The sequence below is a fragment of the Botryllus schlosseri genome, chromosome 9 (assembly GCF_051294905.1).
Source record: "Botryllus schlosseri isolate E-star chromosome 9, Bs_hap1, whole genome shotgun sequence".
NCBI classification, from domain to species: domain Eukaryota; kingdom Metazoa; phylum Chordata; class Ascidiacea; order Stolidobranchia; family Styelidae; genus Botryllus; species Botryllus schlosseri.
In genome coordinates, this window is record NC_137244.1 from 3,060,742 (window position 1) to 3,087,553 (window position 26,812).

At 41.4% G+C, this 26,812-nt stretch overlaps 1 protein-coding gene and 1 long non-coding RNA gene across 2 annotated transcripts in view; one reads left to right on the plus strand and one right to left on the minus strand.

The window, feature by feature from the left end:
* The window catches only part of LOC145445865 (neuronal pentraxin-2-like), a 540,218-nt gene extending 513,877 nt beyond the window's left edge, over positions 1–26,341 (minus strand). The window contains exon 1 of the mRNA XM_080324024.1: positions 26,216–26,341. Within this exon, the coding sequence (XP_080180150.1) occupies positions 26,216–26,305 (90 nt within the window). The 5' untranslated portion in view covers positions 26,306–26,341. The remainder of the gene's footprint in view (positions 1–26,215) is intronic.
* LOC145445877 (uncharacterized) overlaps positions 1–26,812 on the plus strand; it is a 63,648-nt gene that overhangs the window by 21,222 nt on the left and 15,614 nt on the right. The gene's annotated exons all lie outside the window — the stretch shown is intronic.

Genomic DNA, 26,812 nt, shown 5'->3' on the forward strand with positions numbered 1-26,812 from the left:
ATGACTCGTGACTCGAAGGTAGTGACTTGATCCCAACACTGGTTGTCAGGGACCTCGAACACCATATGTACGATACGGTGCCATCTGTATGATTCGGCGTACAAATAAGGTGGTGAAGTTGCACCTTTTCATAGCTACAACGTGGCTACATCATTATGTGGTGACGTTATCGAACCTCTAACGCCATATGGGCGACACGGCGTGTTCACAACGATACCCCGTACAGATAAGGAAGATAATTTACGCCTATTCTCAGCTACAACGTGGCTACTCCGTCAATACGTGCTGACATTATCCCACACGAGCTTGCTGCGTGATTGCGCAAATACTCAGCTATTGTCATAGCTACGAGATCTCAGTTGGATCGTATAAGCCTTGCGGAATGTGAATGAGGGGATGCCCAAACAGGCTTGTCAATTACATCAACCTTGATAACCATTATTGTTGTTTTGCTGATGTCCTAGTGCAGTGATAACCTGTATCAGAAGTAGAGCTAACCAAATACATTAGGCTTAACTGCCAATTTCTTAACTTGGGACTCCTGTTGTCCCGAGGGCGAAAGGTCGGCTGTTACTCAATTTACACAGAGTATGACATGCTGAACGAATTTACGAATGGATACTCGCTACTAATAACATATTGTATGTGGAACGACAATGCTGGGCAGATCAAAGGTCAGGGTCATGACGCCCCACTAGTCTATGACTCTCTCCCCTCAAAATTACGCACGGATATGGTGGATATTTCCGAAACTCATTCGGTCCGTGGCTTCCATACGCTTACAGACTAACTGCAGCTAACAAGCTTCTTGTACAAATAGAAGCACCTAATCAGCAAGCCACTGCCGCCAAGACCATTGAAGCATGGCCGAAGAGACAATGAACGAACAGCCGCTATTTCGTGCTTGCTATAGAGTTGTACCGGATCAAGATTTCAAATTTAAAACGGACAATAATCTGGCAAGAAATTTCAAACATATTAGATCCGGAATCCCGTTTTTGCCCAACTGCCCGATCCGGATCAGGACAGGATTCTAAATTTATAGTGCACGAAAGTGACTTTCTCTTTGTTTACTTTGATGTTTTTTATGAACTTGGACTCAGTTGACTTCAACATTGCACCAGTATTTCGAATAATCCCTCAAAGCAAACTTCAATGCATTGCCAAGGTGTCATTTGAAAAATATCGACGACAGGTTCAAATAGATGCTTAGCCTTGTGCAGGATGTATTAGAATCTGGATTTTAATATTTAAGTCGGAAACAGGATCCAGATTAGATCAGGATTCCATTTTATCGAACAGGATTGGATCAGGATCCCGAAAACTATGATGCGCACATCTCTCTCTAGCATGCTAGTCTTCTCGCTGTTCTATGACCGATGGTCCGCCCACTCTTCGGCAGCTTCTTTCAAGCTCAGTGGATATTGATTTTTGAGAACCCGAATCCGTGCGACAGGTCGAAAGTCTGCGAAACTATCCGTCCGAATCCGGAGAATCTCATCCAACTATCCAATTATATCCGAAAATCTCCTCAAAGAATCCCAAAAACCCGTAGAGATAATCGGTGTCGCAGACTATCAATTGTACAACTAAGCTAGCTGGGAGATACAGTTCACGCAAAGTGACAACGCTATTAATTTCAAGTGGGTGTACGGATGAAAGTTGCATCTCGGATCGACAGCAAATGAAAACGGACAGAGATTTTTAGGCAATGAACATATAAAACATGAAATTTAACAATTATTAGAGGTCAACATTGACCGTCATGCTACCGGTCATATCGCAAGGTGTCAACAATTTTTGCTTGCTTATCGCATTGATGTCTTCCTTCTGTGACCTTGTGATCAAAACTCACATCTGTCTACAACTATCCGAGAATATCCGTGTCAGAAGTTACAACAATGCGACAATATCCGAAAACAAATCCGCGATAATATCCGAATCCCATCTGCCACCAAAATGTCCAATATCCAGTCCGAATGCTATCCAAGTCCGTCCGATGCTCATCACTATTTCAAGCACTTTGCGCGTAATCTTAACGACTTTCCAGTGAGCCTCTGAGAGCTCATGGATGCTCCCGTGTGTTGATTGCGGATTAAATACACTGGTGTTGAAAGTTCGTCGTTTGTTGTTGAGCTAAACTCAGAAACGTCGCATTTTAGCTCATCTGATAATGCATTTTACCACGGGAAATCTAGACTAGGTGTTTTACAGGCAGCTCATGTTTCTAAATTAATTTATGCCGTTTAAGTAGAGATAATTGAGATACAGGGTAAAATGAAAAAGAATGACAATGTAGAATTCCGCATCATATTTTGCAAGGAATGAACTAGAAAACCTCGTATATAGCACCAGGAACTTAAAGGTAAACATGGAACGGGCTGATAAGAGTAGTTTTGTTTTAGCAAATACCAACCTATCATTGTATAATGAAAATGAATATATATGTGCACCAAACGATCTCTTTTGCAGTACACGATGAGGTGACGGTACGATTTCAAGTCAAACTCGGGGAAAGACAAAAGACTGGTGTCGCGCAATCGTCCTATTTCAGAGGGTAACGAAAATAGAATATCGTAAAAGTAGCGGTTCTCAACCTTGCTGACCTCACCGCACCCTCCTAAACGGTAAAATAGTGCGTGGTACGTTAGCACTTCGAGTATCATGCCTTGACTGCTATACCAACGGGTTGCGGGTCCGATTCTAGCCCAGATAAAATGTGGACTCTTTCCTAAGTGTTGAAGGCTTATGTCGGCTTCTCAGCGTCATCCGATGTGTTAGTGGTGTTCTACAAAAATTTTGAAACGAAAGTAGCGTCACAGGAATCATAATAAGCAATATCAGCCTGATGTAAAAGGACTATGGAGGTATAAATACCACTATGAGTAGGCTAATATGAGTGCAAGAATTGGAAAGATAATGATTAAAAAAAGAAAAACAGTAATCTGATTTCGTCATGTCTTTGCATTGCCCGAAGTTCTGATGGTAGGGACTGGAAAAAAGGTCAACAGCTTCGGCGATACCTCAACATCACGAATAAAACACCCGGGTAATCGCCTACGTAAATGCTCCTATATATGGGTGAGTTGATGTTTGACAGTTGAGGCCCGATTTGATTATTGACAGTAGCACGTTTTGAAGAGTCGAAGGCTTAACTGAGATTCTCTCCCGTACGTATCTATGCGGATAAATTGGACATTAGGGCTGTTCAAAAATAACTTTTTTTTCTGAATCTTGCTGGCTACTTGATTAAATCGTTAGGTTGCCTTAAAAACGACGCACACCAAATTTGAATTCATTCCAACCAACTTTCGCGGCTTTCGTAGAGTATGAAAATTTTGAATTTGCCTAAAAATGCAAAAAAAAAATTATTTCAAATTTTTCTGCCAACCCCATGAAGGTGTTGGCCTGTCTTCAAAAACTATGCAAAACAAATTTGACTCAATTCCAAGCCGTAGAAGCGGATTTATTTCAGTTTTTCTTTGATAATTATTAGATTATCCACCGATCAAAGATAATCCTAGAATTATCAACGAAAAACTGACATAACTCCGCTTCTACGGCTTGGAATTGAGTAAAATTTGTTTTGCATAGTTTTTGAAGACAGCCCAACAATTTCATGGGGTTGGCAGAAAAATTTGAATTTTTTTTATTTTTGCACTTTTATGCAAATTCAAAATTTTCAAACTCTACGAAAGCCGCGATATTGGTTGGAATGAATTCAAATTTGGTGAGCGTCGTTTATTAAGGCAACCTAACGATTTAATCAAGTAGCCAGCAAGATTCAGGAAAAAAAGTTATTTTTGAACAGCCCTATTGGACATACAATAAGGATCCGGAGTTTGACCCGATCAAGGACGAATTCAAGAAATAGAATGAAAAGATTGAGAAATCCCAAAATAAGAAAGATCAGGATGGAGCACTGTTACACAGGGCATTGGGCTGAGGTGGGTGCCAGATTGTGCTCCTTTAATTTAAATATATTGACATGACATGACATGACTTGACTTGAATCAAGACAAGAGGAGGAGGACTCGAAACGACCTCTGACAGGAAGGTCCTGATCCCAAAACAGTTGTGTTATCATAAACATCATTCCATCAAGCCCACTGGTAGCGTACACTGGTTTATTCACACCCAAAGGACTGAAAAGGGTGGTGCACGAAAACAGAACCTAACTCATCATTAGATCGAGACGTTTTTCTTTCGTGCCTACGTGCATACCTACCTACGTTTCGTTGTGCATGCATAATTTGGATTAAATGTTTACTTTATTTATACGGGGGTATAAGTCTAAGCTAGGTTCTGGTCTCGTGTGCTGTGGGTGTATCCTCACACCCGTATATCAGGGGTGGTACGCGGGTAGAAATACACTCAAGCACAGAGTGTACTAGGTGAAATCAAGACATATAGGCCTACTCGCGGTCATTGCTAGTTGAAGTAGAGCAGGGGTGGCCAACCTTTTCAGCTAATGGGCCACATTCGAATGACGAACTATTGCGCGAAAATTTTTTGAAGTTCATATGTCAATAATATTGTCACTTGACTATATTGCGGGCCTGCTGTTTATCGCTGGGCGCACTTTGCAAGGACTGGACTATTCGGCGCCTGGACATATCGATATCGAAAGCTTCGACCAACATGCGTCAATCATTTTGTGCCTAGGTTTCATAGTCGACGGTCTTTCTGCGAGCGCAAACGAAAGGTCGCATATGTTGAACGACACTTTGTCTCGTAATCGCGAAGTTGGACTCAATCTGATACATTAGGCGTTCTTTCATTTTCACAAAGGAGCAACAATATTAAAAGCAAGAAATCGAGTGACAACATGTTGCGCGAAGCGAGTAGAAAATTTTTACTTTTGATAAATCTATTGTAAATTATTCTGCTATATTGTAGTATACGAAGATCTACTAAAATGTGACTGGCTCATGGATCTGCCAATGCGTCGGAACTGATATTTCATTCAATGCATTTCAAAGTAGGCCTTATTTGACAGGATCCTGCAGACTGGCATTACACACCTATCGTGAGAATGTGATTTACTATTGTGAATTCACGCCTGACACGAGAGAAATCACATTTTTGAATACTTGAATAAAATTGTTGTTGTACTTGGCATAGTTTGTCAAAATAAGTGATTAATAGACACCATGCGAGAATACAAATGCATCATACCATCCTAAAAGCTGTCGCGCAGTAATGTTGCAACTACGGGCGTTTGACGTGCCACATTTATGCGTAGAATATTCTAGAATTTAACCCAGATTGATCTGATATCAGAGCATTGGAGCAGCACAGCCTAATCCTGGTTTCGGATAACTCTTGATAACTAGGCTATTAATCATGTCACTACAAACGTCAAATTATGTTTACCTTCGAATATCGGAACAGATCAATAATGATTAATGTGACATAGTAATTGAAATGTCCAATCGCCGAAGAATCCATTGGTGTTACAACTGTGGATTTACCACTACTACACTTGTCATCATTAATTTGCCATAATAGCGTGGATAGTGAGATCAAGGATGACGCAGGATGTAACTAAACCACGGTTGAGAACCATCGGCCCATAGGATGTAAATAAGAAAGCGCTCAAGCTCAATGTACCGGTATTAGATGATACACAAACTCGTTATATTGGTTGGCGTATTATGATAGAAGTCGATTCCGAGGCACCCAAATGAAAGTGTGAACGGTTTCTCCCAACAAGACGAAATCTGTCGTCGATATCATTTTTTGCGCGGATGATCCTGTTTGAGTTTAAGTGCTCTCTTTGCCCAAAATATTGAAAATTTTAGGTCGATGAGGTCATATTTTGAGATAATATTGTAGATATAGAATTGGGGTGGGCAGACCTGCTTCATGCGTGAGCCGCATATCAAAAATCTTAGATTAAAATCCCATAACATGAAAATTCAAAAATATTCATTTATTACGTCACATTGAAATGTATCCAATCGAATGGAGTTTATTATTATGTGGTGATACCGTGCGTCTCCACCTGGGCTGCAAGGTGTTTGAAATCAGGCTGATATGACGCCAGAGCAGTACGGAGCAGTTCCTTCTCGTGTTTTCAAGCATTTAAGGAAGGTTTCAGCTCGGTAATCTTATTACTACGTAAATCTGTCTCGTGGTAACTCGTGGCAAAGTTTTGTAGGTTGGTTTCGTAGTGACGTTTCAAGTTACTGTTCTAATTTCCTATCCATACTTTCTTTTCTTGCAATGATCACTCGACGACAGTTTCTTTGCTGAATTCTGCAGTCTTTGTTATAGCCTCTACAATACAAACGGCAAAGCCGCGTATCTCCATTGCTAGCCCGAAAATGATTGTGACCTGCGCTGAAGAGATTAATTTTGAAGTTCATTGATCATTGATTGATGACCAATAACCATGCACCATTGATGCGGGTGAAACGTTTATGTGAAGTCGATTAGAGGGTTCAATTGCAAAGTTCTGATGACGTATACTGCCACCTTCCCCTAAATTTTACAAGTCTTGCGTACACCATAAGAAAAGAAACAACACTAAAGCAATACCCATCTGGTGAATATGCGATAGAATGCATCAATTCATAGTCACATTAAACCTCTTTAACAAAAAGGCGGAACACATGTGCATTGTGCAGAGCCGCAGTCAAGGGCTGAAAGAGACCCATGTGGCTCGCAAACCGCAGTTTGCCCACCCGTGATATAGAATGTTCTTTCCAATTCTCCAGCCCAGTCAACAAAAGTGTGTATATTCGTGCCTAACAAGGTGACGATAGTGAAGAAGAGAAGGGATCGCAGCCGTTTTCACACTATACTGAGGCGGCACCCTCAATGTAGAAAAACTGCTCGCTCTCGAATTCAAAAGATCGACTGTTCTTCTTTCCATCGGTTGGCCGGAAAGATTGGTGTCAGCGTTATTAACCAATCAAATTGCGCATGATTATCACGTGGCTTCACGTTTCTTCTGCACAGCTTTGCCATGTTTTTGAGCATTTGAGCGGGAGCGATGGTGATGTCATAAGTCACCGGATGTTGTTTACCGCTGCACACTAGAGTTTGAATTGCATTCCGTCCGTACCGGCGAATAGTGTTTCTGAAATTATAGCGAAGGAAGGGGCTATTAATGAAGTTCTTCGTCGAGATAAGTTGAGTAAAAGATAGTTCGTAACATGGATGCAATTTTTTCCTTGATTAGTGAGATGCGTATTGGTAGTCAAATTAGGCTTTTTACAGCAGTTCAATCAGATTAATTGCTTGTTTAAGGTAGGCTTGTAAAATTGGAGTTGATATAAATGCTGACTTTGACCTCTCTGTGGCCTGAAATGTCAAATTGGCGACAGTTAACAGTGTGATACTTGTCAAGTCATTTGAGCCCTGAACCAGGGCTGTAATGACTCGAGTCACGATTTCTGATGACTCGACTGGACTGGAGTCATTTTCTCAAAATACCGAAATGACTCGGCTCGAGTCATTCTGTGTAATGACTCGACTTGGACTCGAGTCATTGCGCATGACTCGAACCAAGTCATGTGACGACTCAGGCCGCCAAGACCGACATATTGTAACGACCAGGTGTTCGGATTGGTAATGCTTTATTACGGAGCTTCACACGCAAACTGCAACGTATACTCACCACAACATACAACGGCCCTAAGTCGTGGGTCACACGACCGGCCAGCACGACGCTCAGAACAGAAAGGAGCTATTCTCATGATTACAAGAAATAACTTGTACAGTTCATGACCAAATACAGCATAAATAACAAGGTGTACGGAAAGACCAGGTCCGCTACATCATCATTGTAATTTCGAAGAAGAGTAAAGTGACCATACTATCGGGACTATCGGGATTTCGTTCATTGGTACTGGTACTTGAAAATGCGACCAGAAATTGCTAAAAATGAGGAAATTAGATGCGAGCCATTTGATATCACCAAACAGAGTTATGAAAAGTGGATTTCACAAGACTTTAACTGGAAACTTGAGCAGTCAACACAATGACTTGGACTCGGATTTGGAGCATATTATCATGACTCGGATTCGAGCTGCTGCTTGCTGAATTGGACTCGGACTAAACTCGGTGGTGAATTGAAATTGACTCCACTTGAAAAACTATAAAAGTGAGATTGACTTGTGACTTGGTTGCAACCCTGCTCTGAACGTAATTCGAACTACCGGTCTGTTGATATTTTATTGACAAACCGCGGATGAGTGTCTTCTCGTTACCTCTCACCGAATTTTTACGTGCGTGGTTATGGCTTTGACATCATTCGTTAGTTCAATCATTAATGTATGTATTGGTAACGAAACTTGGAATATGCTCAAACCATCTATTGTCTTTGTCTGCAACATACCTGTGAATAAATTACAATCCTTGATGTTAGTTATAACGGTTTGGATTTCAGCTGTTCAGCTGTAATATTTTCAGTTTAAAATTTGTGATAGGCCTACTCATTTCAGTTAGGCTATTATAGGAGCTATTTTGTTGCCGTAGTTAGGCTATATTCGACGATACAGACTGAAACTATGAGGTGATTGCGATATGCCCAAATATTCATATAAATCTCATGATGAATTGGAAAGAATGCAGTGTTGGCGAAGGCAGCAGTTTATAAAAATATCGTCATCCAAGCATTGGTTCAGCCTGCAGCGACAATATCCATGATGAGCTCACCATAGGCGCCGAGTTACGGGGTGGCGCAGCCACCCCATGACACATTTATGGGGTGGTGGCCACCCCATACAATAAGATTAAACGCCCGCCGTCTGCGATTTCATATCTTTAGCGCTGTCAATTAGCGAGGCCGTGATAGCGCGTAAATGCCAACTATTTACCATTAACCGATAGACGCGCTTATAATTGAATACGCAGCTTCGTTGGCGACGACGAACTGGTGCTAAGAACGCCCCAATAATATGATCCCGTGGCCACTTACTGGCCACACATTTTTCTGTGGCCAGCCACGAATATCTCGTGGCTTGCCATGAAAAAGCGTTGTCTCGTGGCCGGCCACAATGAATTTCATGGCCGGTCATACGAATTCATCATGGCCGGTCATACGAATTCATCGTGGCCGGCCACGAGTTCATGGCCAGTTCGTGATTTTGGCGCATCTAGTTGTTTCAAATTCCTTAGTTTGCATCCAATTATGCCCATTGGTTAAGTGTCATAATCGTTAGTCTTGATATACCTACATCTTGCCATATTTACTGGTTTATAACTGCGCTGGGTGGCGACTGAATCTAAGTCCTTCCGGTCCTCCGTTGTCTCCCAATCTATACCAATTTACATGTTGTGTTTGTTGGTGAGATGAATAAAAGCATACTGACTGACTGACTAATATAATACTCAAGTAGACTCTTCTCCATTTGCACTACGAACTTGCTGGTGGACTGGTTTGTAGAAGACTTCCACTAACATTACATGTACTTTACGTTACATTGCCACTTTATTGAGTAGCTCGGGGATGGGTTCAAAATTACCACGGCTTTACACATGTATATCATATGTTTTCGCTGTAGAAATGATAGTTAATTTCCTCTGACTATTGACAAATTACTCAGTGGCGGTGCTCTGTATACTAACACCGAAACATGTGTTATGTCAACTTTCTAGATAATTGATAGAGTGATGTTAGAGCGTGCATCTTATTGCCCGGTCAGATAAACCACTTTACATTAAAACTGGTGTCCACGGCTTCCACACCAGCAACCACTTAACGCACTGGGATTGCGTGGAGCGAAATAACCGTGGTGCAGACTTGATAGCCTTGCAGCCTTCGCATCTCCATCTCCCAAGGCTCTTAGTGATGCAAACGTAGATAGTCTGACTCCCTGCCCCTCCTTTCTTTTCTACATAAAGAAACCGTCATATTTTGCAGCAAAAAAAATCGTTTATCCCGTTACCAATTTCACAAAATCGAAAGCCATTGAAGATAGGATTATGATATGACTATAAATTACATGTATATATAAGTAGTTAAATGCAATGTGTCTAATATATGCTTTTCACAGAAAACACCCAGGGGCACGAGATATCAGATGCACTTTACACGGCGATAAGATGTTGTGGAATTTTCCCCCCAATCAATGTTCAGGTAACAATCTTGATGGCACAGACATGTTCCAATCGTTCATCAACCACAAATATATCATCAGTATTGGTCAATACTCAGACTTGGCATAGGCATTTTTTATCCATCGATGGTGCTGCATTAAATGACGCAAATTATCTGGAGTCATCTATCATTAAAACAATAATTTGATTACATAGTATGCACAATGCACATTTATGTCCTATGCCCACCACACCGGTTAGCAGCGTGATCTAACAACGACATGCGATACAAACCGAGCCTTGCAACCAAGTAATCAAGTATCCTCTGGCATACAATATACGGCATCGATAGTGACTGCGGCATCCATTTCATTCGTACATCATTTGTTTCTACCTGGAAGAACGGCACCTAGATGGATATATATATATAAATTATATGGGATCGGAAACGTGATCAAAATCGAATTTCTAGGATCAAAGCCCCATATTTTACCAATAGTACCGGTAGGTTATGCTACATCGTTGACTTTTTTCACATATACAGCAAAACTGCAGAGTGTCAAGTTCAAGTGCTGCTACAGCATGGAAAAATTCATAGATTTATCTACACAATTCTCATCGTCCAACAATGAGTGTAAGCTCCATTGATGTTGAGGATAGCGAATGTCGTATGTATAGCAGTACCATAATCAAATATTTATATAACCGTATACCGCGGACTTGTCATAGACCCTGATACAGAAAAGAAGGATTGTATCAGCCGGTCATTATTCAATTCACAGCTACTCAGCAAACAACAAACTCAACAAACTATGAAATTGTTTGCAACTTCATATCCTATCTATACCGTTGGAAAGAGATATCAGATCAGGGGAAGTACCGGCCACAGCGAGCTGCTCTGTGGCCGGCCACACAATGTTATGTGGATTTCACAGCTTTTCTGGAGCTTAAAGAGTATATTCCACACATTCACGGTTCTTTGATTCCCTAATTGTTTCGTTCGGGTACTATGATTACTGGATTTAGTACTGAAAACGAGAAAACAGTTAAAATGACCGAATATTGACCGATCAAGTATCTCGATGAAACATACCTATGCATTCAAAGAGGTACAGTCGAGTCTGCTTAAGCGTAAATCGAACAAATCTGCACTGAATAAGACAAATTTTCAGTACAGTATTGTATTATCCATAAATCATGCGGGGAAATTCACGAAAGATTATGAAACGCCCCCACATCCTTGAACTGCATGATCAAATATAGGCTACATGTAGTCTATAACCTCACATCGCAGACTTATCATAAACGATAAACATGGTTGAAAATGAAGGATTTAATCAGCCTCATACAGGGTTGTAACCAAGTCACAAGGCTCCGAGTCACAAGTCAATCTCATTTTTATAGTTTTGACTCGAGTCAAGTCGAGTAATTTTCAATTCGCCACCGAGTCATGTCCGAGTCCAAGTCATCGAGCAGAGGTTCGAGTCGGAGTCATGGGATAATGATTCGAGTCTGAGTCCAAGTCATTGTGTTGACTGCTCAGTTTCCAGTTAAAGTCTCGTTAAACCCACTGTTATATCTCTGTTTGGTGATATCGAATGGTTCGCATTTATAATATGCTAATTTTCCATACTTTTAATAGTTTCTGCCAGTGTTGGGATCAAGTCACTACCTTCGAGTCACGAGTCATCTCGAGTCATTGCAGATTTTGACTCGAGTCAAGTCAAGTCAATCGATTTTTAAAGGTGACTCGAGTCAAGTCAAGTCACCCGTTTTTTGGAAGTGACTCGAGTCAAGTCGAGTCAAGTCAAGTCAAGTCACGAGTCAAGTCACAATTCAAGTCAAATTGAATTTCCGAAGTATGAGTGATGATTCAAAGCCATTACATTTTGCTAGCTGTGTGAAAGACAGATTATCTTGAATCAAATAAAGAATATTTAGTTAAAACGTGCTGAAATACGTTGTATCCCTCACGCACTAGTAGAAGTGCTAATAAAATACGATAGTAACTGTACAACTACACAGTATAGTCAGTTATTATCTGCCAAAATATAGGACCTAATGCGAAGCTTCGAGAAGTTGAAACAAATTGATATGGCACAATAGCCTGCACTACCCATCTACACATCCATGAGAATACAAACACACAAACCATATTTGTTTGATTTAAATCATACAAGAGGGTTGGTAAATGTGAGCACTGCGCAACGTAAGCATTGAGCCGTCTAAGAAACAGAGGCACATTGCTATTTAGATTACATGTAATCTTCTACTACTACTTCGACAACGTAAGCTCTGATCGTTCAGTTTGCGGTCAATTTATTTGTGATGTAACAATGGGGGATCAGTGTAACGTAGAATCAGTGAATGACTGGTTGCTCTCACAAAGTGACACCGGCGTATCTGGAACAATCCGAATATACACAAGATACAGTGATTTATTTGATACGTTTACTTTATGACTTGAAATTGACTCGTAAATTTTACTCCGAGTCACGAGTCAATGGACATTTTTGAAGCTCCGAGTCAAGTCAAGTCAAGTCATTTTTCCAAAGTGACTCGAGTCAAGTCAAGTCATACGAAAAAGTTGACTCGAGTCTGACTCGAGTCAAGTCATGACTCGAGTCATCCCAACACTGGTTTCTGGTCGCATTTTCAAGTACCAGTACCAATAGACGAAATCCCAATAGGGTGGTTGCTATACTATTCGTCGAAATTACAATGAAATGTCCGTCTTGGCCGTCTGAGTCTCGAGTCATATGACTTGGCTCGAGTCATGCGCAATTAGGGTTGGATTATCCGGATAACGGTTAACCGGTTAACCGCAGGTGTTTTTATTATCCGATATCCGGATATAAATCTGCCGGATAACCGGATAAAATAGTATCGTTATTAATGTGTTTTAAACTTTTAGGAAGCTTCAATAAATCGTATTATCAGTGTTTCGCGCAGCCAATTAGCGAGAAGCGTGTCGGCAATTAGCGGGACACGTCAATGCATTGTGTAACGCGACGGAATCTCCCGCTGAGAAGATCGCCAAATTAGGTCATTGATTGCCGCGAACTCGGCTATCGTTGCTGGCCTGGTTTTTCGAGTCTTCAACAAGCCTATAGTTCCGCTGGCAGAATCACATCTGCAATAGGCTCTGTGGACATTACACCATCTCTGGCCTACATAATCGCATCTGCGATATCATCGCTGGCGTAACCATGGTCTCGGGCCTGGCATGCGTTGGCTCCTATCTCTTGGTGGCTTGGAGACAATATGCCGTTGAGATTATAATGATCAGCGATTCTGATTATTGAGCGACATTGCGAAACTGAATGACATCGAATGTTGGCATTCCGGAAACATGTTCGTGCGTGCAAGCGTAATTGATTTCCGCTGATACTAAATTCGAATGAAAATCGAAACCACCTCGTTTTATTCAAAACACCCCCTTATTTTTCGGCTGGCTACGGGCCTGATCATGTGAATTTCTCATGGAGGAATTAGAGTGAGCTATCATGTCGGCCTCAATTCCGGTATCAGCTACTCGTCCTTCCAGTACTGGACACCTAAACAGAAGAATGGGCAAAAAGGAAGCGCTGCTTACAATATTCAGCCTTGCTTAGACTACTATAATTCAGACCATTTTGTGGAAGCAGAAAGAGCATTAAATACGTGTGGACTCTTTGTTACAAAACTCCGGTCCCGGCTACAGGATACCACTATTGATGCGGTGTGCTTTATAAGGAGGGAGCTGCAATTACACTGTGTAATGATTTTGCGATCCATTTTTCATGCAGACCTCGTGAAATCGATTATCTCACTTAGGATTCACTATCCGGTTAACCGGTTAGCTAAATTCAAAATATACGGATATATCCGTTATCCGGATAGTGAAAATTATTGATATCTGAACTAACCCTATGCGCAATGACTAGAGTTCAAGTCGAGTCAATACACATATTCACTCGAGTCGAGTAGATTAATTCATTTTCGTATTTTGCTAAAATGACTCGAGTCGAGTCTAGTCATCACAAAATCGTGACTCGAGTCTCACTCGACTCAAGTCATTACAACCCTGGCCTCATATTATTTAATCGCAGGTATGCATATTTACAAAATATACCCAACTATACAATAATTTGCAACTGCACAATGAACATCTTGCCGCAGAAAATTAATATCAGAACGGGTGAAGCACCAGCCACAGCGAGCTCCGAGCTGTTCTGTGGCCGGCCACAGAATGTCATGTGAATTTCACAGCTTTTGGGGAACTTTTAGAGATTTTCGGACATACGTTTGGTGCACATTGTTCTTTCCAATTATATAGGGGAGATGTGGTACCGATGGATCACTGGGACCGAAAATACTTTGAAAATTCTCTATGATAATTTCATGATTACACTCCGTGAACTTGTCTACAATTGCTTGCTGGCATAATCTTTCCTCACATACAAAAAAATTCGACGTGCGCGAGTTATGAGGTCTCTCACAGATGTTTTTTGTTTTTGGGGGTGTAAAGTAAATTTATATCGACATATACATTTTTCTTTGTAACCTTCAACACGAACAAACCAGCAATCATTTTTATTGTGAAGTGCAGGGCTTGTATCAGGCTATATAATGGCACCTATTATTTTTTTCAGTACTTTCCTTGAGTGGAATTTTTTTCGATCCATGTATAAAATTCGTAGGGTGGGGACCGATGATACAATAGCCAAATCAAGCAAAATAATCGAGCATACTAATCATAAAACAAATGAAACATGCCTACGTACAGAAAATCTTTATGTAATAATTGCATATGATGTTTTAACGCTATAACGAGGTGCTTGGAAGTCACACTGTCGATTCTCGGGCAATATGCATGTACCCTCAAATTTATAAGTCCAAGCCTCAATTGAAACGTGATTTTATGACAACATTTGAGTTAATATTTATTCTATTTCTTGACGGTTGCGATCAAACATTCTTCTTTGGCTTACTGTAGCTTAGATTATAATACTGAGCAAGAAAAGTTGTCACATCTGAGGTATTTAGGGTATATGTGTCATAGGTTCCCGGGTCGTGTGTCATTGGACCCACCGGGTGGGGACCGATGACACGTTCGAGCAACAAATTTTGAACGTCCATAAATATTTTTTGAAAAGACAGAAATTCATGCATATGTGCGCGATAGATAGAGCTTGTATCAAAGTGCTGAGCCAGCAAAAGACCTGCTGTTTTCGGCTGAACATTTTGGGGCCAGCGATCAGTTTCCAATTTTTGATCCATCGGTACCACATCTTCCCTACAGTTGCTGACGAGTGTCAGCCGAATATTCGGGTCTATCTCTACATAAAAACATCCAAATCAACACTTACCAGTTACCAGTTTTGATACAGTCTTCATTGCTTGTAGCTTTTTATACCATTATTTCCTGTTACATTTAGTGTGTATCCTACCTTTTAATGTATTCTTTACGTCATTTTGTGTGTTTTTAATTGATATTTTAGAGACTTCTTCCTATCGTTCCATTTTATCTCTATTCTTCTGGTATTTTGGGTGAAAATACTAATAAACTGAGCTAAATTCTTGCTCTCACATAGTCCTATTGACTGTACGCCCCTAATAGAACATAATTGATCATACATCTGACCAGGATTCGGTCATGGACAGTACTGATATTCAGTGTTGGGATGACTTGAGTCATGACTTGACTCGAGTCAGACTCGAGTCACCTTTTTCGTATGACTTGACTTGACTCGAGTCACTTCGCTAAAATGACTTGACTTGACTTGACTCGGCGTATCAGAAATGTGAATTGACTCGTGACTCGGAGCAAAATTCACGATTCAATTTCAAGTCATTAAGTAATCGATGTCGATAAAAATAACTGTATCTTGCATATGTTCGGATTGTTCGCGAAATGCTGGTGTAACCCGTGAGAGCGACCAATCATTCAATAATCGTACGTTTTACTGAGCCTCCATTGTAATCTCCCAAATTAATTGACATCAAACGAAATGATCGAAGCTTACAGCTTATGTTGTCGTAAACTAGTAGTAATTTAATTTAATAGCAAAATATATAGATTTCTGCAATCTGTTCTTACCTTAACCAAACCTCTTGTTTTATTGAAATTGAATTTGGATAGAGTTTATATTGTTCTCAACCATCGGCACAGGCTCGAATTGTATCATATCAATTTGTAAATGGGTAATTTATTGCATCTTATCAATTCGTTTTTCTATTCTCTATTTTGGCTGGTAACTGTATAAACTGAGGCTATGCAATTACTTACGTAGTTTAGCAGTTCTACGTAGGCCTACATGAGAGCGATACAACGGCTTCTTGCTAGTATATTTAACTCTATATTCATTCATCGGTTCAGAATCAATGACCACTCAATCTGACTTGACTCGAGTCACCTTCGAAAGTCGATTGACTTGACTTGACTCGAGTCAAAATGTGCAATGACTCGAAGTGACTCGTGAATCGAAGGTAGTGACTTGATCCCAACACTGCTGATATTCAATATAAAGGTGCTATATTACGGCCGGCCATGAATGAATTTCATGGCCGGCCATGAAAACGAGTTTACCGTGGCCGGCCAAGGATGTTTCGTGGTCGGCCACAGCAAAATTTCGTGGCCAGCCATGACATTCACTGTGGCCGGTCATGGAATAGCACTTTTCATGGCCGGCCACGGAATATCTATGGCCGGCCACAAAAAAATCCGTGGCCACGCTGAAAGTCCGTCTCATCGAAGCAGCCTCGTTTACGACGTTGATTTCGACACGCTTGCGCTGAAAAACACCATCTTCTTTCTTCTGGTCGTTCTCGACCAGACGAGCGAATTTACGTTCTCCTTCTCTTAATTAAATTGTATTTGCGACCATATACGTTTACAAAGTAATTCTTGAGTAAGTTCCGTGATAGCCTTTTTAATTGGGGCCTTGGAGCGCGAAATAGGACAGTGTGTTTGTCAGTTTGTGTATGCCTGCGAATTGAAAGTCATTCCTGCGCAAAGTGCGCATATTGATTACTTTAACAAGGCTTTGCCAACTTTTATCGGGAAATGCGACAATGTAGCTCAAACGTTGTTATAATGTGCAAACAATTGTCGCGATGTCAGACTTGGAACTACATTGTGCTGTAAGCAAGTTGAATAATTGCTGATTAAATGCGCGCTTTCTCGTTTGCTATCATACGTAGGCTACTAATTATTGTCTGCTTTATACACTCGTATTTCCTCGGTGTCACTTGTCAATGTTTGATTTGATATTAATACTGCGCATTGTGCAGTGCACGGCGTTGCATTACGTTGTCAAAATTGATGCAACACGAGATTCTCGGTGGCGCAAATTCTGAATTTATTCGATTAATTTGAATTGGAACCTTCTATGTTCCAATAAACTTCATTGCTGGACGGACTCTATCGAGCTCAACCATATCGCGGATCGAATTTCAAACCTTTGGGATATATATTTCTATTGATAAGGTCGCGACATGCGCCCACATTGCTCTTACTGCAATAACACGAGGACAGTTGAAAGCGCACCATTTTACGATCAAATTCGACTGGCTCGTCGAGACCTACGTAGGCCGTAGGCCCCGGGCTGATATTAGGCAGCGCGTTGTCGGCATAAAAACCCCAGGTGCGTAGCCAAGGAGTTTCTCATGCAGAACTAGAAATCCCGTCCTTTTTGAAATGCCAATTCCCAATTCGTATTATCGATGCTGCGTACTGCAAATTAGCGAGAATCATTGGTATGTGAAATGGGTCGTCGATATCTCGTGCACTATCGTCGATGGTTTGATTTAGCGTGTCCGCATGCAGGCCTGCTACCACCCGCAAAAACACTTTCGCCAAACAGTAGCAATCTGTGGAGTGTAATATTGTTTGTGTTTATGTATCTTTTTGATTAAAACTTATGCCCGCGTCTGAACTAATTGTGATGGTTGCCATTGCCGAATCTGGGTATTTAGGTATGACTAGCGCATCACCCTGTAATTGTAATTATTGTAGGTTTGCGGTATGTCTTCAATTTCGTTATCAGCGCAACTTTGCCGGCCGATTGTACAGTCCGATAAAATTGATCACTACTATGTATTTTGCACAGCGTACTGATGCTGATTTCAGCAAACTAACGATCCTTATTAGATGCACAAATTCGGCCTCATCGTTAGAACCGTAGATTTCATCGCGCGCTCTGAGAAACACCATCTTCTATCGCGATTTGAGGACCAAACGTCCACTTTCTACAAATTAAAGTGCATTATTTGCATCGATGAGGGCCGCAAGCCGCGTTTAAAATATTTTGTGAACCATTTTTGTGATAAATATTCTCGGAGTGCAAATCTGGACAGTGTTTTATTGTGTGTGCCCGCTAGTCGGCATTTATTCCAGTGCCCATAATATTAATCTAATTATACTTTGCGAACGTAAATCGGGAAATGGGGCAATGCAGTCAAAATCGATGTTTTAGTCAGCAACCAATTGTCGCGATGCGAGCTACTCAATACTAAGTAAAAACCAGGGCCGTAACAGCACTTCGTCAGCCCCCCCCCCAAAAAAAAACTTTGGTCTTGGGCCCCCCATAGGGTTATAGACCGAACTTCTGGGGGCTTCGACCCCCAGACCCCCCTCCGGCGTTACCCTGTTTACCGCTATTTATCTTATTAAATGGGAGTTTTTTTTATTCGAACAGCTTTTGTCGCCTAAGCGCGCGAAGCATGACTGAATCGGGCAGTATGATCGGGAATTGCATATATATTGTTATCAATTGTTATCTTCTCTCTGCTCACGTGATCAGATTTTCCGGTAGAGCTGAGTGAGGTGTGTTTGAAAAGGTAGGACAACTCAATAATAATTAAAAATCTTCGGGCGTATACCCGTTGGCAGGAACGAAACAGCACCTCGTCAGGCCCCCAAAAACGTGGGTCTTGGGCTCACATAGGGTGATGAAACGACCCCTCCATCACGTTGTTCGCGTTTGTCACGAAATCATCGGTACTGTATTGTGAGCCAGCGCCAGGCGCGAAAATTTTCGATAATTTATGATAAAATCGGTCAATCAGATCGGCGATTGCATATATATTATGCTATCAATTTATTGTCCTCTCTACTCACGTAATTAGATTTACCGGTAGAGCTGAGGGAAGTGTCTTGAAAACGGGAGGGCCCATAAATAATAATTAAACATCTTCGGGCGGGCGGACCCGTACATATGACTTCGTTACATGATGTTATTTCGTGACTTCCAGTCTGCTATATCAAAAAATATAGAATCGCCCAAACGTAGGCTTCTAAACTAAGAGACGCACATGATTTCAAATTGGTATTTCTTCACTGGCATAAAATTTTTCCCAGCGGGATGGTATTTGTCTTGTGAGGTTCAGATTGCAAAGACAGGAACATTCGGCGCCAGTCATTTAGGCGCCTATGGACAATTAAACCTATATGTATTTTGTATATATAACGAAGTCTTCGGTCAGCATAAGGGCATAAACCTTTTCGGCCAAGGTTTTCTCGCTGCCGATCGTTCTGGCGCACTTCTTGGAGTCGCATGTTATATGGCCTAAAACTTGATTCTATATGTCTTGGTGGGTCGTGGCGCGGTAAAGGCCCAATACCCAATAATAAAGACAAATGGCTGCTTGAATTCGCGAATTCGAATTTTGAAAAAATTGCATAAATTTTCAAAAAATACTCTACGATTTATGCTAATTCACGAAATAATTTTTGGGCCCCCTTCGAGCTCCCCCCCCCCAATTGGGGGGGTTTGGGGTGCGGCAGTTACGGTGCTGGTAAAAACCCATTGTGTTGGCGGAAAGGGATAATTACTGATTGGCCGCGCGCATTTGTAATCATAATTCTTGTCTGTCTTCGTGTTCCAGAATTGTCGCGCTGTGTTACTGCTCAGTCCAGCGACGAATGCCAAGCGTGCAGCAGTCAATGACTTAATTCCGCAATCATCTTAGCGGGAGATCGCGTTGCGTTGCAATGTGCGATGCGATATGCGTGCATGCACAGACGAATCTCGCTAATTGGTCGCGGCACCGCATAACACTGATAATACGACTTGTTGAATTGCAACTGAATATTAACGTCAGAATGGTCATTTCAAAAGGACGGGGTTTTGCGTTTTAAAAGGAGGGGTTTCGATACCCCCTGGCAGCGCGCCTGCCGCCACCCCATGCAAAAATAAAAGTCTCCGCCTATGCAGCTCACTATCACTACTAATGATATCTGGCTGACAGGACATCGAACGGGGCCAGTGGGATTACCCAGATATTAGAGACCACGCCAAGCTTAACTTGGGAGAAATCATTCACAGTTGGGCTCCGAATGAAGTTAGCTTCGGCAAGCTGAGTGCTAAGTGCTGATGGTAGCTCTGTGTTGCCTTGGTCATATTCTTCCCGCCAAGACACAGCCTTGTTTGATAAACCAGATTTTGTCTATATTCCAATTCAAGAGCTGGAATAGTTGTATCAAACTTGTCCCGGTAAGAAGATCTCTCTGTATTTCGACTGAAATCAATATGTCGTTTGATGCATTTTATATGACTGACTGTCTGTATTTGACTGCTAGCCTATTTCGTATGTATGCTCGTGGTGGATTTTATTATTACTAACACTATGATGAAAACATATTGTCAAGTTGTGATTTCTTGCAACATAATGGATAATATGTCAGTCAGAAAGCAACAATGATTCAGGTAGCGATAGCGTTAATAGCGACTGTAAGCTGCAGTAGCGAGAGGGTTAATGCGCGGCAACCAACTCGTTAATGAGTCTGTAGCATCATTTGCCGTAGAATGTGTATGATACGCCGGGCGATCACTTTCCATTTTGTTGACTAGGAGTAGTTTCTGCCGAGTCACCCTGACTAGTGTCCGCCGAAAATATTCGGGTTCATTGCAATAGGAACATACACTGTAAAAACTGCGCCCACCTTACAGGGGCGTTTCAAAAATCACCCGAAGAAGGTGGTAGTTTGTCCCACCCTAAGAAGGTGGAAACTTTTCCTCTCTTATCCAATCTCTTATCCAATCTCCTTTCCAGATCCCACCTCATCCTATCCGGATATCTTCGTCAAGCGAAGCCTGTGCGAAAAATTATCGAGACGACAGATTTCGCATACTCGGAAAGCGTCATTCACACTTTCATCTGTGTGCCTTGGAGTCGACTTTTATCAAAATACACTAGCCAAGGCTGTGTCAAAAAAAGAGTTCGTGTATCATCTAAAAATAGTACATTGAACGCTCTCTCATTCGAAATTTCATGTTGGTGACGTCATAGTTGGTGATACGATTGTTGATATACGACAGTGGTCGGTAACCTATGGCTCACGAGCCATATATGGCTCTTTTGGGTATAAGTTATGGCTCTTTGCCAAATATTTATTCTTGTACTGAATTGACCAATATTGCAACGAATTGTTGGTAAATTTTCATCACGGCCAAAATAATTATTCTCGTGGCAGTATTGAGAGGTAAACACAATGCCGTCTTCAGGTGTAGGGGCTCGGATCCCCTCTCCTCAAAATCATCAAATTTAAGTTACTATCACGCCGGTGGCCAATATCACTCGCGAATTCCATGCGCCAGTATTGTTTGTGTTATACTGGCGCCGAACCTCGGCACCTGTTAATTAGCAGGCTAATGATTAGTTCTCTGAGCGGTTTATTTAGTTCCCTTACATAACGACTACTCGTGCTGTTAAGATGTCTCTTCTGTAAAAAACGTTTATCATGTGGCGATATCGTTTCGTGGTGCAACAGGGAGTACAGGCTCTGTATCTTGGCGTGGTGGCGCTACAGTTTCCAAGACACCTCACTCAGCTCTACCGGTAAATCTGATTTCGTGAGCAGAGAGGACAAGAAATTTAGAGCAATATATATGCAATTGCCGATCTTATTGGCCGATTTCATCATGAATTGTCGAAAATTTTCGCGCTTCGAGCTGGCTCACTCGACAAATGCCCAGTCACTAAACGGACACCAAATGTAAATGATAAGTATAAGCGGTACACAGCGTACAGTGTTAGGGAGTCTTGGTGGCGAAGAGCCCACCCCCCCCAGAAGTTCGTTTTATCACCCTATGGGGGCCCAAGACCAACGTACGGTACTGACAATATGGTGGGGGGAGCAAGACCTAGGACATTTTTTAAAGGGGCGGGAAACACTGCTATAAATTATTATTCTATACCTGTTTTGTAGGGCTAACTACCATACAGTCAATCAATCAATCAGTTTTAATAATATTTTCATCATTTCAAAACGCCAAAAAGCTGCGATAGAATGACAAGATAGGAAGGTGTCGAAACGACCTGGAGTAGTCTTTGAGATCAGAAACCCACCTTGGCCCAGGCCAAGTAAAGAAGGGGCATGCGCACTGAATGACAAGTAAAGCAGATAATATAACAGACAAGCGACAAAATGAGGTGTGTAGCCGTTCCCTCGCTTATCTAACACTTTATAGCAGAAGAGGATGACTACTCCTTTCAGGTTCTTCCTGGATACAGACGGATCACCGATTGGAACAGATGTATTGATATATATAACCAACAAACGCACAGGTCAGTCAATACGCAACGAACTGCTACTCTCTGCCAGAAACCTATCTTTTTCCCCGCTGCATGCCCGAGTGGTCTTGCCGCGCCGGGGTCAAAGGTCGGGCGGCTACAGGTGGCATGTGGCGGGAGGCGAGATCGATGTTAGGCCGTGGTCCGGTAATCATGAAGGCTGACTAGTATTCATTTAGAAAAAATTGCTTGTATTTACACCATACCATACCATACACCATTCCAATAGCAGGTATAAGAACTTGTCTATATCATTTATATATTTGTTTTATTTTCTGGCAAAAATGTCTTTACCGCGTGAGCGATAGACCCTGACCGATAGACCCCGAAAAACATACGCATGTACATGCCCGGAGTGTTTGCAAATGCAAGCTCAAATCCAATGCCAAAAGATTCACAGAGCTATTATGGGCCTCTAACGCCATCTGCACGATACAGCTATCCGAAAACATGACGAAACTGATCTGAATGCCACATATACTTTCCTCTTTTTACCCCTGCCATTCTTCGATACATTCTACTGGAACATCCGTGCTACTTCACCCTCTTCTCAGAAAAACGAAGAAAAATCATTTGCAAATTATAGTGATAATAGGTATTTTTCAAATTCCACGAACACTTAACTTTTAATGAGCATATGTATGATATCGCTGCACAAATAAAATGAAGTAATGTATTCACCTGAATTATCATCATAGAGTCATTGATCATCATCATCTCCAAGGCTACAGTTTATGTTTTCGAGGATTAGTCACTAAGTTACAATAAATATGCTTCATAATTTTGCAATCGAATATTATTCCATGGGGCATGTTTGCGTGGTAAGAGCGGACACAGCTCCGTTAATGACAATATTCTTAGTTTCTGCGGCGAATAAGTAATCGGGAGCGCAGAAGCATGAATTCATATATATGCTACTAATTTCTTCAAACGTAAGTACCCTATTCCAAACCATGAAATTGGACATTTTTCCCCGTGCAGAATGAACATCCTTAAAACTTCCTCCATAGGAAAACTGCCTATTTCCCATGATGAGAATGCCACCACCTTCGATGACACCGGGGTTCCCGTGAAATACATCTGTGAGCTGACCATCAATGAACATGTAAGATTGACCACTGGATGACGCAAAAGTGGCGAAACATATATGATATTCTGTGTTGATCGAAAGGGTAATTTCCTCCCACACTGCTATGCCATTCATAAATAGATGAATTCCTGACGGCTTTATCTGGAAGCCGAATGCATCGATTGTATTATGATTGGCGTACGAAAGCCAACTGTCAAATTCCGGGTTACTAAAAAGTGTGTACCAGCCGCAGATCGTGAATTCATCCAAGTCAGGGACTGGTGGCTGCAGACGTAGGTAATTCGTAGTCTGCTGAACATTAGGAAAGTAATAGGACGTCTGAGGGCAGTCTGAAAAAATTAAACACGAAAGCTGTAGCAGCCACATGCGACAATTGTCTCTCACGGCATAATTAAAAGCCTGAATAGGACATCATCTGATCTCGTCATGCTCTGAGGCAGTGCTTTTCAACCTTTTTGAACTCCATTCGCAATCTTTTTTGTAAAATAAAATTCATTCGGACAAACTAATCGAAAATTGTTATAAAAAAGAAGATGAAGATACTTAACAACATTATGTTCTGATGTGCAGCGAATTAGCTACTATGTAGCTTAAGCTATCAAGTGTCTCATTAAAAAGGCAATTTTTCGCTCGTTTTGAATTCAACTATTTCACTAAAACCATTTTCGGCCAAACAAGTTGTTGAGTTTTGTACAAGAACGTCTACTAGTGCTTGGATGGCCAGGTCTTAAATCTGTTCTGCACTCCTATCCAAAATACAGCGTATTTTTCGCGAGTGAATAATGCTTGCTGGGAGAAATCGTTATTGAGAGCTGACACAAAGGTCCTGGATGCTCCAGTTTGTCGAAAAGGTGAAATGCTCATATGTTTGTATTGAGGCTTTTTTATTATGTCTTGGAAAATAAGGTCCAAAGCGACCAAGGAGAGTAGGCACATTAGAGCTTGCTTCCTCATGATACGTTGCATATGTTTCCATTGTATGTCTCGCGGGAAAGGAGAAGAGCAAATATTCTCACGATACCCTGTGTTATGCTCTTTAGCTCAATCTAACTTGAGAATTTATAACATGTTTGAAAACGGTAAAGCAGCTTTTAGACTTCCACCCGAGACCTGAGCCTCACCCATGAAAATGAATTCCTTTTTAATATTACAGTAGCATGCTACGCTTTTACGGACATGACATGCAGAACGCGCACACCACAATTCCATACCCAACAAAGCTCTACAAAACATGTCTGACGCAGGCGATTTCAAATTATGGTGAATCAAATTCATCTGCGTGTCGCAGTTGTACTATTTAACTACTGTCTACCTGGATTGAAAATACGGGACTATTCCGTGCCGACAACAGAGCATATCCATATCGAAAGGTTTGGCCATCCAGCATAGGTCATTTTTGGGTCAAGGTTTTGTCCCCGCTTATGTTTTTGGGATCGCATTTTATCAGAGGTTTGTTGGCCAAAACTTTACGTCTTCATGTGCCCCAACGCAGAAGAAGTTGGCCTCGAACTGAATAAGTCTCATAGACCAGAACTAGCTCGTTGCTCAGTGCTCACCACTACACTAGTTCATCCAAACAGTCTTCCACCATGTTTTTCAGAAAAACCAACCGGATTTCAGAAAAACCAATCGGACAAATCTTATCAGGAATTCTTATGATGAAGCCATACCATCTGCGTGTCTCGCTTATTAGTTACAGTACCCAACACAGTGGCTCTGGATATGTAAAAACTATAATAGGATTTCTTGCAAATACAAAAAATATTACATACATATTAACAGATAGCTCTGTCACCGTGTCGACCCAAAATTATATCCTTTGCGGTCCATACTTTAATAAAGCTTGAAGGGGTAAAAGTTTGCGGGTTACAGCAACTTGCAAATTTGAGTCTGTAATGATGGTATTCACTACTATCCTCGTGCCTCGCGCTAGTTGAACAGTTATCACGAAAATAGTATGATTCTTTAGCGAAGGAAAGCAGAAAGTAAATTTGACGTTATTTTTCCAGCCTGTCGCAGGATCAGCGGGGCTGATTTAATATATGTCTGCCACTACACCAGCATCCAAACCAGGCTTTTGGCTGAGTAATAATTATGGTGCGAAAACACTATTTCACTAAAGCTTGTGAGAGCTACGATTAGTGGTGCGTCGTAAGTTATACAAGTTTTTATAATTGTGTCTTAGCTACAACAGTTACATTGCCCTTGAATTTCCTTGAATCAGGTTTATTTAAATTATTGAACGTCAGAAAAACTAACAATAATTGACGATTTTCATTCGCACTCATCCGGATGTTTCATTCGCACTGCAATTTATTTCATTCGCACACTTGCAAACCGTCATACAGGTTGAAAAGCACTGCTCTGAGGAAATACCAACCTTGTTCGTTCAGACCGTTTGATGTAAAATTAGTCGAAGGCCTGTCTTCAAATTCCGGGTAGTTCTGAACAATATTGCGATCACTTTTTACCAGGTTAATTCGAATAGAGTACCATTCAAGAAGCGAGTTATCGTACCGTCAAACCGGCGACTTTGTAAGCAGACGAACATCCGAGCCAAATCACAAAAAGGATGACAATTTGAGTTTCTTGTGGTATTTTCGACATTTCGCCGATTAGGTCGATGAATGTATGAGAAGCTATTTACCAATTTAGAAATCTATGATGAAAAAACACATGATCATCCTGGCAACATGAGATCGAGTCAGCAGAATATAACAAACCGGCTAGTATGCAGTGTTGGAGTGACTCGAGTCATGACTTCACTCGAGTCAGACTCGAGTCTCCTTTTCCCCATGACTTGACTTGACTCGAGTCACTTTGCTAAAATGACTTGACATGACTTGACTCGGCGTATTAGAAATGTGGATGGACTCGTGACTCGGAGCAAAATTCACGAGTCTATTTCAAGTCACCAAGTAATCGGTGTCGATAAAAATCACTGTATCTTTGATATGTTCGGATTGTTCGCGAAATGCTTGTGTAACCCGTGAGAGCGACCAATCATTCGATGACCGTGCGTTTCACCGAGCCTCGATTGTTCTCATACAAATAAATGGACCGCAAACGAAGTGATCGAAGCTATAGGGCTTACGTTGTCGTAACTCTAGTGGT